The sequence below is a fragment of the Panthera uncia genome (genome assembly GCF_023721935.1).
Source record: "Panthera uncia isolate 11264 chromosome B2 unlocalized genomic scaffold, Puncia_PCG_1.0 HiC_scaffold_24, whole genome shotgun sequence".
Classification (NCBI taxonomy): Eukaryota; Metazoa; Chordata; class Mammalia; order Carnivora; family Felidae; genus Panthera; species Panthera uncia.
Window position 1 is genome coordinate 55,465,664 of NW_026057580.1, and position 17,247 is coordinate 55,482,910.

The 17,247-nt window shown below is 34.3% G+C and overlaps 1 protein-coding gene across 1 annotated transcript in view; it reads left to right on the forward strand.

The window, feature by feature from the left end:
* The window catches only part of MANEA (mannosidase endo-alpha), a 71,398-nt gene that overhangs the window by 23,695 nt on the left and 30,456 nt on the right, over positions 1-17,247 (forward strand). The window contains exon 3 of the mRNA XM_049654014.1: positions 12,953-13,062. Within this exon, the coding sequence (XP_049509971.1) occupies positions 12,953-13,062 (110 nt within the window). The remainder of the gene's footprint in view (positions 1-12,952; positions 13,063-17,247) is intronic.

A 17,247-nucleotide genomic window follows, 5' to 3' on the forward strand; every position in this document is an offset into this window, starting at 1 on the left:
ACCTGAAGAAGATGGTAGGCTTAAAAGTTTATGGACCTTTTTACACAGAGAACAATAAATTGTGGGGATGTGACCAGACAAAGGGGTTTGGGCTCAGGGCAGTAGACTGTGGGACAGTGAACAGGAAGTGTAGGAGGGAAACTAATAGAAGTTCAAGGGTTATTTTAGTAGGTTTGTTTTTGCAGGTCCATTGCAGGGTTGACTCCCAGTCTCAGGAGATAAGATACTCTCTTTCTGGTACAGGGACGGCAACTTTCTCATGGGAAATTTATGATCAACCTGCTTTTAGGTAGAAAGGGGAAAGTCAGAGAGCCCTTCTGCATCTGCAGTTTCTCAAGTACCTTCAGCTCAAAATAGTCAATATGCCAGAGCGGCATATTTTGGGATGGCATGTTCTGATCTTTACTACCTTTTTTCTTTCCCTTTTTTTTTTTTTTTTTTTGAAGCTGTGCTAGCAGAACATGGTTCAACCAGTTATGTTTGATTACAAATAAGTAAAACAATGGTCAATTCAGGGTTTCAGCAGAAGAATATTTTAAAAGCCAAGCAAATAAAGCTAGCCTGCTTAGCTTTGCCAGGTGTTCCCCCCCCCCCCCCGCCTTTTTTCTTCCAAGAACATTTTTATTTTTATTGATTGATTTCAGGAATAGAGCTGAGTGATTCAACACTTACATATAATACCCGATGCTCATTTCAACAAGTGCCTTCCTTAATGCCCATCACCCATTTTGCCCATCTCCCCACACATCCCCATTCAGCAACCTTCAGTTCTCTTTATTGAAGAGTCTTAATGGTTTGCCTCCCTCTCTTTTTATCTTATTTTCCTTCACTTCCCCTATGTTCATTTATTTCTTCTTGAGTGAGTTTTGGTCCTTATATTTTGTAAATAACTAGTCAATGTCATCATATTTGTCAGTTTTATGAGCAGAGTTGCTTGTGTTATCCCTTTATTATGATTTTAAAGTGTACGGAGTCTGTATGTTCTGTATGTTTTACCTCTTTCATCCATGCTTTTGCTAATATTTTTCTCCTTTTTTTCTTGGTCAATATATCTAATTAATATTTAATATTATTGATCCTTTCAGTAAATGAACAGTTGGTTTCATTATCTGAAAAAGGTTGTTGTGCTGCTGTTGGATTGTCTTATAAATGTCAGTTAAAGTTCTTGATAGTATTCAAGTCTTCTGTATCCTTGCCAATTATCTACCTGTTCTATCAATTATTGATAAAGCAGTGTTGATGTGTCTTCAGGTATAATTGTAGATTTATTTATTTCCCCTTTCAGGTCTGCCATTTTTTGCTTTCTATATTTTGAAGGTCTTTTGTTAGGTACACAAACATTTAGGACTATTATATCATTTAGACAGAGTCCTTTATTATTATGAAGTATCTCTCTTTAGTGCTGGTTAATATTCTTTGTTCTGAAATCAACTTTGATGTTAATATAAACAATTCCAGCTCTCTTTGATTAGTGTTTGTGTGGTGAATCTTTTTTCATTATTTTACTTTTAACCTATCTGTTGTGTGTGTGCAAGGAAATCATTCTTTTGTCAGGTCTTGATTTTTTTTTTTTAAATCCAATTTGAAAATTTTGTCCTTAAAATAGTGTGCTTAGACTGCACTCAGTGTGATTATTTTTATGATTATATTGATTGAAATCTGCTTTATTAGCCACTTCCTATTTACTCAGTTTCTTTGTTCTCCTGTTTTGTTTTGTTTTTTTCCGTATTCTTTTGGGTTAGTTGAACATTTTTTATGATTCCATGTACTCCACATTTGCTTATTGTTACTTCTCATCTCTTTAGTTGTTGACATAAGATTTACCAAATATACCTTTATATGATCCGGGTACTTGCAAATAATATATACTTCATATGTAGCAGAAGGACCTCTCCACATATATTCCTGGTTTTTTCCTCCCATATCTTTTGCTATTGTTGTCATTCTAGTATGTAAAATGGTGTACATTACTGTTCTTTTTCTTGTAGACCAGATATTAGTTAACATCTTCTGTAAAGGACCAGCAATATTTTTGGTTTTGTGGCCCATATTATCTCTTTACAACCACTCAACTCTGCCATTATCGTGTAAAAGTTGCCATTTGTAGACAAATGTATACAAGACTTACAGAGGGCAAGATTTGGCTCATGGACAATAGCTTGTTGATGACAATTTTAAGCAATCATTCCTCTTATAAAGTAATTAAGGAACCAATATTAATCTTTCAAGTATTGTTTATATCCTTTGTTTTGAATGTCTCCTTTGCTATAGAATTGTCAGCAGGAAGAGTTTTGTAGGTTTATGTTTTCTTTTGGAACTTTAAAAATGCTGCTCCATTGTCTTCTATCATGGTTTCTGATGAGAAGTATACTGTAAGTTTTACAAAACTTTTTCTATCTTTACGTCCTGTATGTTTCCTTTTTGCACTGATTTTAAAATGTTTTTTCTTTGTTTATGAATTTTAGTAGTTTAAACATGTGTGTATCTGTTGGTTTTGGTATTTATTCTGCTTGGTATTCTCTGAGCTTCTTGAATTTGTTGTTTTGTGTCTGTCATCAACTTTGCATAATTAGCAATTATTTTGACATATATATATACCTTCTACCTCTTCTGAGTTTTCAGTTACATGTGTGTTTTACCTTAGTCATATTATATTTTAATGTAATTTTATGTGACTGGAAATTGACCCTTTCCTCAGCTCTGTTCAGTCCTTTCATGAGTTTGTTGAAGATATTCCTCATCTTTTAACATGTTTTTCATTTCCAGTATTTCTATTTGATTCTTCTTTTTATTGAAGTGTAATTAACATCCAGTGGTGTATTAGTTTCATGTGTACAACATACTGGTTCAACAAATCTTATATATTACTCAGTGCTACTATAACTGTAGTCAACCATCTGTCATCTTACAATGTTATTACTATATTATTGATGATTTTCTCCATACTATACCCTTCATCTCTGTGACTTAGTTATTTCTTAACTGTAAATTTGTACTTAATCTCCTTTATCTATTTCACCCATTCCCCCCACATCCCTCCCTTCAGGCAACCACCAGTTCTCTATATTTTGGGGTTTGTTTCTTCTTTGTTCATTTATTTTTTAGGTTCCACATATAAGTGAAATTTTATGGTATTTGTCTGCCTGACTTATTTCACTTAATATAATACCCTCTAGGTCCATCCATGTTGTTGCAAATGGCAATACCTCATTCTTTGTATAGCTGAATAATATTACATTGTGTTTGTATACATATGTATACACCATATATTCTTTAGTGATTCATCTGTTGATGGACATTTGGTGTGCCTCCATATTTTGGCTATTGTAAATAATGCTGCAATAAACGTAGGGTGCATATGTCTTTTTGAATTAGAGTTTTCATTTTCTGTGGGTAAATACCCAGTAGTAGAATTACTGGATCATTAGGTATTTCTTTTTTTAATTTTTTAAGGAACTTCCATACTGTTTTCCACAGTGGCTGCATCAATTTACAGCCCCACCAACAGTGAACAAGAATTCTTTTGTTTCCACATCCATGCCAAGACTTGTACTTCCTGTCTTTGATTCTACCCGTTCTCACAATAGTAAAGTGATATCTCATGGTTTAAACTTGCAATTCCCTGATGATTAGTGGTGTTGAACATCTTTTCATATTTTGGCCATCTGTGTGTCTTCTTTGGAAAAGATATCTACTCAAGTCTTCTTCCCATTTTTTAACTAAATTATTTTTTTGTCAGGTTTTTTTGTTGTTGTTGTTGGTTCTGGTATTGAGATGTAAAAGTTATTTGTAGTTTGAATATTAAACCCTTATATGATGCATGATTTACACATGTCTTCTCCTATCAGTAGGTTGCCTTTTCATTTTGTTCATGGTTTCCTTCACTGTGCAAAAACTTGTTGTTGTTGTTTTGGTATACTCCCAATAGTTTATTTTTGCTTTTGTTTCCCTTGCCAAAGGAGACCTAACTAGAAAAATTTTGGTAAGGCCCATGTCAAAGAGATTATTACTATTTTCTTTTAGGGATTTTTGGCTATTATAAATAATGCTGCAATAAACATATTGTGAGATACAATTTCAGGTCTCACATGTAGGTTTTTAATCCATTTTGAGTTTCTTTTTTTTTGTATACTGTGAGAAAGTGGTACAGTTTCATTTCTTTGCATGTAGCTCTCTAGCTGTACCAGTGCAGTTTATTGAAGAGATTGTCTTTTACCCATTGTATATCCTAGCCTCCTTTGTTATAGACTAATTGACCATATAAGCATGGGTTTAGTTCTGGGTCCTCGATTCTTGTATGCATCTTATTTTTTGGCTAATACCATGCTGTTTTCATTATTACAGCTTTGTGTAGTATACTTTGAAATCTGGGATTGTGATACCTTCAACTTTGTTCTTTTTTAAGATTGCTTGGCTCATTGAGGTCTTGTGGTTCTGTATAAGTTTTAGGATTATATATTGTAGTTCTGTGACAAATTCTGTAGGTATTTTGATAAGAGATTGCATTGAGTCTGTAAATTGCTTTAGGACATTTCAACAATATTAATAGGACATTTCAACAATATTAATTCTTCCAAACCATGAGCATGGAACATTTTTCCATTTATTTATGTTCTTTTTAATTTTTTTCATGAATGTTTTAGAGTTTTCAGAGCGTAAGTCATTTACCTCCTTAGTTAAGTTTATAGATATTTTATTATTTTGGGTGTGATTGCAAATGAAATTGTTAATTTGTCTTTCTGCTACTTTGTAATTCATGCAACAGATTTCTGTATATTAATTTTATATCTTGCAACTTGATTGGATTCATTTATCAGTTCCTAGTAGTTTTTTGGTGTAGTCCTTATGGTTTTCTATATATAGTATCACATCATCTGCAAATAGTGACAGCTTCTTCCTTAACAATTTCAATACCTTTTATTTCTTTTATGATTACTGCAGCTAGGACTTCAGTACTATATTTAATAAAAGTGGTGAGAGTAGACATCTTGTTTTACTCCTGATAGAGGAAAAACTTTGTTTTGCACATATTGAAACATCCTTGCATCCCTAGAGCAAATCCTACTTGATAGTGGTGAATAATCTTTCTAATATATTGTTGAATTCTATTTGCTAGTATTTTGTTGAGGATTTTGCATCTATGTTCATCAGAGATACTAGCCTCCAGTTTTCTTTTTGTGAGATGTCTTTGTCTTATTTTGGTATCAGGGTAATGCTGGACTTATAGAATGAATTTTAGAAGTTTTCCTTCTTCTGTTTTTTTGGGAATAGTTTGAGAAGAATAAGTAATAACTGTTTAAATGTTTGATAGTATTCACCTGTAGATCTCATCTGAACATTTGATGGGTTTTTTTTTCATAACCAGTGCAATTTTATTACTAGTCATTGGCCTGTTCAAATCTTCTATTTTTTCCTGATTCAGTTTTGGCAGATTATATGTTTCTAGAAATTAATCCATTTCTTCTGGGTTATCCCAATTTGTTGATACATAATTTTTCATTCTGTTCTCTATAATGCTTTACTCTTTTTTGGTGTTGGTTGTTCTTTCTCCTTCATTTCTGATTTTTTTTTTTTTGAGGCCTCTTTTTTTTCTTGATGAGTCTAGCTAAAAGTTTATAAGTTTTGTTTATCTTTTCAAGGGACCAGTTTGTTTCTTTGATCTTTTTTTTTCCTGTTTTTTTTTTCTTTTTTATTTATTTCTGCTCTAAACTTTATTATTTCTTCTACTAGCTTTGGGCTTCATTTGTTCTTTTTCTAGCTCTTTTAGGTGTGGTTTTGGTTATTTGAGATTTTTGTTTCTTGAGATAGACCTGTATTGCCATAACCTTCTCTCTTAGAACTACTTTTGCTCTGTCCCAAAGATTTGAAATGGTATTTTCATTTGTCTCAATGTGTTTTTTGATTTCCTCTTTGATTTCAAGGTTGACTCCTTCCCTGTTTAGTAGCCTGTTGTTAGACCTCCATACATTTGTGTTCTTTCCAGATTTTTTTCTTATAACTGACTACTAGTTTCATACTATTATTGAGACTTGTTTGTGGCCTAATGTGTGATCTGTCTTGGAGAATGTTGCATGTACATTTGAAAAGAATGGATATTCTTACGTTTTTGGATAGAATATTCTGTATATATCTGTTAATTCACAACTGGTCTAATGTGTCAATTCAGAGCTACTTTTTCATTGTTGATTTCTGTTTGGATTTTCTATCCATTGATGTAAGTGGGGTGTTAAAGACCTCTACCATTGTAATACTGTCAATTTCTCCATTTCTGTCTGTTAATATTTGATTTATATATTTAGGTGCTTTGGTTGTATAGATATCTACAATTGTTATATCTTCTTGTTGGATTGGTCCCTTTATCATTATGTAATGCCCTTAATTGTCTCTGGCCACAGTCTTTGTTTTAAAGTGTTTTTTGTTTTTTGGTTTTGTTGTTCATGTTGTTTTGTTTTTATTTCATATTAGTATTGCTATCCCAGCTCTTTTTGTTTTGTTTTCTGGATGGTATATGTTTTTTTAGCTCTTCTTCACTTTCAGGGTGTATGTGTCTTTAGGTCTGAAGTGAAGCTCTTGTGGGCAGAATATAGGTGAGTCTTGTTCTAAAGTAATGATATGTATGTACCTATTGCCATTTTGTTAATTTTTTTGGTATAGTTTTTCTCTATCTTCATTTGGTTTGATCGCTTTCTTTAGTGGTAGGCTTGGATTGGATTCTTTGTGTATGTGTTTGTGTGGGGGGGCATTATAGGTTTTTGATTTGTGGTTTCCATTGGATCATATATAACATGTATGCAGTTGTGTTAATCGTTGCTTAAGTTTGAATACATTCTAAAGCACTAAATTATTATTCTCCCTTTGTTTTATATATATGGTGTCATATTTTATCTTTTTATTTTGTGTATGTTTTGAATGATTTTTGTAAATATAATTGATGTAAAATCAATTTTTGTGTCTTAACCACCGTATTGGCTTTATAAGTGATTCATCTCCTACCTTTATTATATATGTGCTTTTGCCTATGAAATTTTTTCTTTATTAATTTTCCTACTTGTTATGGCGTCTTCTTTCCATTTGAAGAATTCCCATTATCATGTAAGGCTGGTTTAGTGGTGATGAACTCCTTTAGTTTTTGTTTAGGAAAGAACTTCTTTTTCTATTCTGAATGATAACTTTGCTGAGTAGATTATTCTTGGTTGCAAGTTTTTTTCTGTTTTTGTTTTTTTGTTTTGTTTTTTTTCCCCTTTCATTCCTTTGAATAGATCATGCCACTTCCTTTTGGCCTGAACAGTTTCTGCTGAGAAATCACCTGTTGGGGTTATGGAGTTTCCTTTGTATGTAATTGTTTTGTTTTGCTTGCTGAATTAAAAATTCTCTATTGTTACTTTTTGCCATTTTACGTATGTGTCTTGGACTCATCTTGTTATGCACTGTGTGTGCTTTCTGAAACTGATGTCTATTTCCCCAGATTAGGGAAATTTTCAGCTTGATTTTTTTCAAGTAAATTTTCTCTTCCTTTCTCTCCTTTCTCTGTTATCTCTATAATGTGGATATTATGACGCTTGATGATGAGTTTCCTTAACCTAGTCTTACTGCTTTTTAGTAATCTTTTTTCTCTTTGCTGTTCAGCTTGGTTGCTTCCCATTACCCTGTCTTCCAGATCACTGATCTGTTTTTCTGTGTCTTTTTAATCTGCTGTTAATTATTTTTTATTTCAGCTATTGAGGTGTTTGTTTTTAATCTCTGACTGGTTCTTTTGATTTATACGTGTATTTTTGTAAAAGTTCTGAATTCATCCACTCTGTTTGTAAGTCCAGTGACTATCTTTAAATTTTTGTAAATATTTATTTATTTTTGAGAGAGAGCGAGAGAGCGAGCGAGCGCATAAGCAGGGGAGGGGCAGAGAGAGGGAGACATAGAATCCAAAGCAGACTCCAGGATCTGAGCTGTCAGCACAGAGCCCGACGTGGGACTTGAACTTATGAACTGTGAGAATCATGACCTGAGATGAGGTCAGACACTTAACTGACTGAGCCACCCAGTTGCCCTTCCAGTGACTATATTTATGACCATTACTTTGAATTTTTTTTATCAGGCATTTTTGCTTATCTCAGTTTCATTGAACACTTTTGCTGTGATTTTTGTCTTTTTCTTTCATTTGGGACATCTTTCTCTGTCATCTCATTTTGCTTGACTCTCTCTGTCCATATATTATGGAGGTCAGCTACATCTCCTGATCTTAAAAACAGTGGCCTTCTATAGAAGAGGTCCTGTGATACCCTGTAGCTCAGTCCCTCCTGGTCACCAGAAACAGGTGCTCCTGTGGTGTTTCTTTTGCAGGCTGTGTGCACCCTACTGTTGTGCCTGAACCTCATTTACCTTTGCCCCAATCAGCTGCAGTGACTGACTTTGCCTGCTGTGGGCACACTAGACAGGGTTTGGTCCCAGTCTGAGGCCTCTGCAGGCTTGTAGGTGGGCAGGGTCAGCAGTCAGGCTGTCTGCTCTTAGCCTGTCTGCCACAGCTATGGGATACCAAACAGCAAAACTTCTTTCTGCTCAGTGAAGAGGCTTTGCTGCTGGAATTGTGGGCATGCTGGTGTGTGAGATTACTTGGCCTCTCCCCAGGGCAGGAGTCACTTTGTAGTTGTGCGGATCCCTGCTGGGGCTGCTTTCAGGTTATGGTGGGGCAGGAACCACTTTGTTGTGATGCCTGCCAAGGCAGGAGGGTTGGATTGGCAGGTCTGCATGGGAATGTGGGGACAAAGCACACAGTGCTAGAAAGATAGGTAGAGCATTAGTACTGGCTCCTTCAAATGTCCAGCTATCTAGGATGGGGGAGGGGAAGAGAAATGGCACCCCCTAGTACTTTTGTTTTTGGAGAAGTCTTCTGATCATTCCCACTCCTTTAGAATGTGTTCCAAGATTAGTAAGTGATTCTCCTTCACGTATACCCCAGGCACTTTTCAAACTGCTACTATTGTGCTGTGTCTTTGGTTGACTCATTTATTATGCTGGCTTTTTAGTATATGTGCTGCTGAAGTGAGCACTATGCTGTCTTTTTAAAGGCGGAACTCAGTTTCCTATTGCTATCTGACTCTCTTGGAGTTAAGCCCAGTTGATTTGTAAAGTATGTGGAGTTAAATCTTGGTGATATGAAAAGCTTCTAAAGTTCAGCCCCATAGGTTTTCAAGGCCAGATGGGGTCTTATTTCCTAGTGCATATCCCAGTACTTCTGGTGCCTAGTGTGGGGTCTAATCCTCTCCTTCCTCTTTGCTTGTGGTGTAAGTCCTTTCTGTGGTTAATCTCACCTGGGTGGTTGGTTCCCAACCATGTGTCCACCTCTCCTGCCCTTTTTGACATAGCCTCCTGTCTATGATTGACTGTGAAAGGTCTTTCTGCCAGTCTTTAGGTCATTTTCAGAGTTAGTTACTTAGAGTTCGCTATAGTCTCAGAGCTGTGTCCATGGGAGGAGGTGAACCTGGGATCATCCTACTCTGCTGTCTCCCCTGTACTTCTATTTGATTCTTAGAATTTTCATTTCTGGCATATTTCCCAGCTGATTCACGTATGGTAGCTGTCTTTCCCATTAGATCTTTTAATGTTTTGATCATAGTAATTTTACATTGCTTATTTAATGATTTCAGTATCTGTTTCATATATAGTTTGGTTCTGTTGACTTCTTTGCCTCTTGACAGTTATTTTTTTTTTCTTTTTTGTATGCCCTATACTTTTTGTTGAACATGGGTCATCCTATATAGTGATAATAGTGTTTATGTCTGAAACTGGGCTTGCCTTTGTTTCTGCTAAATCTTTAGTTTGAAGGAGTGTTTAATATGTTTGAAAGAAACAGTAAGTTCTCTATATCGAAGAGAAGCTATCATAAGTTCTGTGGAGTTAAATGTATCCTAATTTACTTGCCATTGTCTTCTTATTATTGTTTTTATAATCACTTTTGGGGGTCTTATTCTTTGTAAGGCATTTTCTATTTTTAAAAACACTTTTAAGGAATGAACTGAGCTTATCCCCATTTTACAAGTATGGAAACTTAAGTAAAATTAATTAAAGATAAACACCTATCAAATAAGAGAATGAGAACTTGAATCTCCAGGTCTGTCCGATTTCATATCTTCTTAACTATTACCCTGTTTAGATTCATCATTTTACTTCATAAAATAAATGGTTGGGCACCATTTATATTGAAGACCCTGTAATAAGTGCTATGGAGGGACACCATGATCAATATGACATGATCTGCATTTAGTAAAATGCTAGTGTGCTAAGAATAGACCTCAAAGAATATCCCTTTTCACTATACAGTAGAAATACTCAGTAATCTTATTTATAAATGATACTTAGATTATGTGTGTTACAGAAAATTTTCTGGTTGCTGTGAAGGTTCATTACCATTGTCAGCGGCTCAACTCTCCTTGTGAGGAAGACCATGATTGGCTTATTTCCCAGACTATTACTTGTGTTCAGAGCTCATGAGGGATACAGTCCAAAAGATATGCTGCAAAGATAAATTAGACTGTGGAGCACAGTAAGGGTATAGAATTAGACATGTGGAAATGATAATTTGACAGAATAAAAAAGCTGAAGCAGAGTAACGAGGAGGAACAAAGAACATTCTTCTCAAGCCTTAGAGTAGAACTTGAGTGAGAATAGGGAGGAAGAAAACTCAGCAGACAAGAATGAGATGGTCAGGTATTGGGAGGATCAGAAATCTAGGAATGCTGTCCGGTAGAACTTTCTGTAAGAATGAAAATGTTCTTTATCTATGCTATTCAGTACAGTAGAAAATACTAGTCACTTTAAATTTAAAGCTAGAGGACTTCCCAAGCTTGTCAACCTGGTACTTAATCCACTGGTTTTGAGGGTTAGTTTACTTCTGCCAATTATGTTTTGAGCAGACCAAGTTCTTGCTCAGATACTTCTCTTCTTTGTGTTTTTGCCTCAGTTTGGACAGATAATTCCTTATTCTCCAGCTCTTTGGCTTTGAGAAGTTTTTTGTTTTTTTTTTTTTGTAATCCGTATTTTGTTTAATAATTGTTTGTCATTGGAAATGTTGGTCTATGTAACCTAATCTTTATTGCTAGGAACAGGAATCTTTTGATTTGAATTTCATGGGAGAATGCTGTGCTTAAAATTTTCCTAGGCTTCATGGATAATCTTTTATATATTCTTCCTTTATTATTTTGTCTCATGCTTGTTTTCTTATTTTTTGCAGGATTTTTTCATAGGTCCCGTGTTGAAACTTTTTTAATTGTGACTCTTCATTAGTGGTGTTTTTTTTTTTTTCTTTTTATAAACTAGGCTAGTAGGCAACTTAAATGTTTGATCAATTGTCTCCAGACCATTTTCTTACCATCATTTCCCTCTATATAATAGACTCCCTTTGTAACTAGCCATAAGCTTTCCTAAAGCCTATTATAGGTTCTTTTTTCTACCTCTTGTGTTCTATAGCTATTCTTGTTTTCAGAGTGGATAGAGGACATAGACGACGACTTCTTCTTTTTCTTCTTCTTCTTTTGGAAATGTTAATGAAAGTTCTGTTTTGTTTCCCTAGATGGGGCTGCTCTGTACATGGCATGTCTGCTATAAAGTTTAAATCTTATAATTTAGTTCTCTGCCGGTTTCTAACCTTGCAGTTTCTGCATTTCCACATGCTTCTCTTTTGGTACCATTGTATTTCTCTCCATGCCTTAAAGAGTATGTTGATTAATTTAGAAATTAGTAGCATTTTTCTAATGGCCTGTTACAGCTTTATATATTAATGTGGGTTTGAATTACTTGACTTCAAATATTCCATCAAAGTGAGTGATTTTTTTTTTTGCAGGCTTATGTTTCTAAAATTTATTTTGTAACTTATCATTTCAAAAGTAAGTACTACAGGAAGAAACTGTAATTTTTTTTCTTGAATGTTCGTAATTTCCCCAAATAAGCATCCATGGTATCCTCTAGTAGTTGAATGGATAAACTGGCACATTCATACAATGAGATAGTATGTGGCAATAAAAAAGAATGATTTAGGGGCGCCTGGGTGGCTCGGTCGGTTAAGCGTCCGACTTCGGCTCAGGTCATGATCTCGCGGTTTGTGAGTTCAAGCCCCGCGTCGGGCTCTGTGCTGACCGCTCAGAGCCTGGAGCCTGTTTCAGATTCTGTGTTTCCCTCTCTCTGTGACCCTCCCCCATTCATGCTCTGTCTCTCTGTCTCAAAAATAAATAAACGTTAAAAAAAATTTTTTTAAGAAAAAGAATGATTTATAAATCCACAAAAAGACATGAATGAATCTTAGTTATGTATGTATGACTAAATTTCAAAAGCCAGTCTGAAGAAGTTACTGTATGATTCTACCTATGTAACATCCTGGAAAAGACAGCAATAGAGATACTAAAAAGATCAGTTATTGTCCAGGGGATTGAGAGAGGAGGGATGAATAGAGGGATGTCAGAGGATTCTGAGGTCAGTAAAACTATTCTGTATGACACTAACAGTGGGCAAATATGCTTTTGTCAGAAGCCATAGAACTGTACAACACAAAAGGTAGACTTTGATTAATAATGATGTATCAATATTGGTTCATTATGTGTAACAAACATACCACAGTAATGCAAGGTATTAATAACAGGAACTATATGTGGGTTGGAGTGGGGGTGTGGAGGAGAATGTATGAAAACTGTACTTTCAGTGCAATTTTTCTGTAAACCTAAATTCTGTAAAGTAAAACTTATTAAATATATCCATACCTGATAGAGTTCATAAATATGACTATACAAAGTAATTAAATAGCCATAGGTAATATTTAAGTAACAAAATAATAACTTATATGGAAATATGTTTCTTTTTTATTGTTGACAATTTGGTCTTTGTTCTGCCTTTTAAGAAAAATCTGTTTGGAATACCTCCAATCAGTCCTGTTCCTGTATTTATTTTTCTTTTTGGTTTTTTCTATTAGGTGTACTAGCCCTATCTTGGTACCCACCTGGTACAAATGATGAAAATGGAGAAAATACTGATGATTTGGTACCAACTATTTTGGATAAAGCTCATAAATATAATCTGAAGGTATTTAATTTATTTGTTATTGAGATAAAATTGACATATTAATTTCAGGTGTTCAGCATATAATGATTTGATGTGTTTATTTTGTGAAGTGATCATCAAAATAAGTCTAGTTAACATTTATTACCACACAATTAGAAATTATTTTTTCTTGTGATAAGAATTTTTAAGATCTATTCTCTTAGCAGCTTTCAAATATGTAATACAACATTAATTATAGTCACCGTGCTGTACATTATATACCTAGGTCTTTTTTATTTTGTGACTAGAAGTTTGTACCTTTTAACCATCTTCACCCATTTTACCCCTCCTCACAGCCACCTCAGGCCAACCACACATTTGTTCTCTGTATCTATGAGGTTGTTTTGTTTTGTTTTTAAGATTCCACATTTAAGTGTGATCATAGGGTATTTGTCTTTCTCTGATAGACTTAATTCACATAGCATAATGTCCTCAAGGTCCATCCATGTTGTAGCAGATGGCAAGATTCCCTTCTTTTTGTGGCTATTCAGTTGGTTGAAAATATTCAAACCAACTTTTTGGTGCTGAATATCAGCACCATTTTCCAACAGTATTTGCTTACTTCATGTTCTTTGCCACATTTTGGTAATTCTTGCAATATTTCAAACTTTTGCATTATATTTATTAAGGTAATCTGTGATGAGTGGTTATGACTTGCTGGAAGATGAAATGATGGCTAGCACTTTTTAGCAGTAAAGTATTTTTTAATTAAGACACATTGTTTTTTTTAGACATAATGCTGTTCCAAATGTAACAGACTACACTGTATGTAGTGTAAGCATAACTTTTTTATGCACTGGGAAGCCAAAAAATTCATTTGAGTCACTTTTTTGCAATATTCACTTTATTGAACTAGTCTGGAACCAAACCTATAATGTCTCTGATATGCTTGTAATGATGAAATAAGCATAAGTATTTTTTCAAACTTGTTTTTGTTTCCTTTGGATAAATACCAGAAAGGAAATTGCTGGGTCATATGGTAGTTTTATGTTTAATTTTTTTAAAAAACTTCCATAGTGTTTTCCATAGCAGCTGAATCAATTTATATTCCCACCAACAGTGCACAAGGGTTCCCTTTTCTCCACATCCTCTACATTACTTGTTATTTCCTATCTTTTTGATAATAGCCATTCTAACAGGTATAAGATATACCTCTTTGTGGTTTCATTTGCATTTCCCCGTTAAGTGGTGGTGATGAGCACCTTTTCATGTACCTATTGGCTGTCTGGATATCTTAGAAAAAATGTTAAGAACTTTAATTGGATTGTGTGTTTTTAAAATTTATATTGGATATTAACTCCCTATCAGATATATGATATGCAAATATTTTCTCCCAGTTGCTAGGTTGCCTTTCACTTTGCTGTGCAGAACCTTTTTAGTTTGCTGTAGTCCCACTTGTTTGTTTTTGCTTTTGTTGCCTTTGCTTTTGGTGTCAAATCCAAAAAAAAAATCATCGCTAAGCTCTGTGTCAAGGACCTTGCCACCTATGTTATCTTCCAGTTTCTAAATTTATAAGATTTTAATCCATTTTTGGTTAATTTTTTGTATGTTTCAGTTTTTTTGCATGTAGCTGTCCAGTGTTTCCAGCACCATTTATTGAAGAGACTGGCCTTTCTCCATTGTGTGTTCTTGTCTCCTTTGTTGAAGATTAATTGGCCATATCTGTGTGGGTTTGGGGGGAGGAAGCTTTCTGTTCTGTTTGTTCCATTGATTTATATCTCTGGTTTTGATCTTGCCAGTACCAACCACATTGTTTTGATTACTATAGCTTTGTAATACAATTTGAAATTAGGGACCTTGATACTTCGAGGTTTCTTTTTCATTCTCTGTTTTGGTTCTCTTGTGGTTCCATACAAATTTTAGGACTATTTGTTCCATTTCTGTTGAAAATGCCATTGGAATATTCCTAGGGATGGGATTTAATCTATAAATTGCTTTGTATAGTATGCATGTTTTAACAATATTAGTTCTTTCAGTTTATAAACATGGAGTATCTCTCCATTTGTGTCTTCCTCCGTTTCTCTCAATGTCTTCTATTCAGTGTCCAGATCTTTTACCTTCTTGGTTAAATTTATTTTTAGGTATTTTATTATTTTTGATGCAGTTGTAAATGGGATTTTCTTAATTTCTCTTTGTGATAGTTCATTCTGAATTAACTTGTATCATTGAAAAAATCTAAAAGTTTATTGAGCATATCTTTACATAGCATCAGATTTCACCCATTACTTTGAGAAACAGCTGATTCTTATGATACTAAAATACAGTGGAGAGTTTACCCATTATCTATTGCTACATAACAAATTGCCGTAAAATTCTGCAGTTTAAAGGAACAAACATGTATTATCTCACACATTTTCTAAAAGTTGAGAATCTGGAAGTGGCTGAACCTGGTGGGTCTGGTTCAGGGTCTCCCAAGAGGTTGTAGTCAGTTTCTTTGCTGGTGCTGCAGTTATCTGAAGGCTGTAGGATCCACTTCCGAGCTTCTTATGTAAAGGTTGACAGGCCTCAGTTCCTTTCAGCTATTGGAATGGGAGTTTTGGTTCTTCATCATGTAAGCCTTCCCACAGAGTTACCTGAGTCCCCTTAACACATGGCAGCTAGTTTCCCCTTAGTGAATGATCTGAGACAGAGTCCAGTGTTTTCTTGACCTAATCTTAGAAGTGACTATCACTTTGACTTCTTCTATGGATTTATCTACTGGTAGACCAACTAAACAAGTACAGCTTGAGAAAGATTTATAGACTGATCTCGCTAATGAAAATATATGCAAAATTCCTAAAGCAAAAATGCAGATAAGAAGTGTTCATTAGCAAGAAGCTAAAGAATGGTTTCAAGAGTATGAAATCTGAATTCAAATCTCTGCATTCAATCCTGACTCAACCACATAAGAACTATGTAACACTTATGCCTGAGTTCTCTCATCTTTCAAATGGAAAAAGAAAATCTGCAGAGTGGTTGGAAAGATTACATGAAGTAATATATGAAAAGTGCTCAGTGTCTGGCACAGAGTAAGCGCTATATGAATGTTAAGTAAATAAAGTTTACTGGAGATAAAATATGTCATAACAGATACTGAAATTTTGACTACATAAAAACTCAGTAATAAATCTTCTAATGCAAGTTTTTTAATTTGATAAATGAGGTATTCTACTAACCTATATCAAACATTTAATGGAAAAACAATGGTAAAACATGTTCATTAAGCCAAGATCAATCAAGAATGCCTTCTATCGTCAGTATTATTTAATAGTGATTGAATTCTGAACAAATCATTTTAACTAAAAGTGTTCCAAATAAAATTACCATTCTTTACAAGTGGAAAATACCTATAAAACTCATGAAAACTATCTAAAAACTATTATGTGTAAAGAGTCCAATAAGGTGGCCAAACCCAAAGAATATACAAGTCAAGAGGATTCTTGTATTATAGGGAAAAGAATGGAAAAAATGTACATTGAAAATAGCATAGCAGTAAATATACAAAGAAATCTTTGGCATTTTATGAAAGGATATAAAAGACTTGAATAAATGGAGAAACATGAATTAATTTTTTTTTTTTTTTTTTTTTTAGTATTTCATGGGAGACAGAGAGACAGAGTGCAAGCAGGGAAGGGACAGAGAGAGAGGGAGACACAAAATCTGAAGCAGGCTCCAGGCTCTGAGCTATCAGCACAGAACCTGACGCAAGGCTTGAGCCCACGAAGTGTGGGATCATGACCCGGGCCGAAGTCAGACCCCTAACCGACTGAGCCACCCAGGCACCCCTGGAGAACATGAATTTATTGTGAAGAGTCAAAATTGCCAAGTGGCCATTCTTTCAAACATTTGTATTTTATATATTAATATAATTAATTTGTAAATTTAGTGCAATCCAAATGAAAAAATCTGATGAGATTTTATAGAACTTAACCACCTAATCCTAAAGTTTATAACTATGCTAGAAAAAAGTAAGACTTAAACAAATGTTTATTAACGAAGGGGAAAACTTGTTTTTCCAAATAACAAAAAGTACTATAAAATGACAGATACTAGAAGTATGGCATTAGCATTACTATACAGAAAGAGATCAATGAAATGAAACAGTCCAAAAACAAAGCACTTTATGTGGAATTCTAGTATATAACTGAAGAATCATTTAGAATGAAGTATAAAAGGAATGTTTTTAAT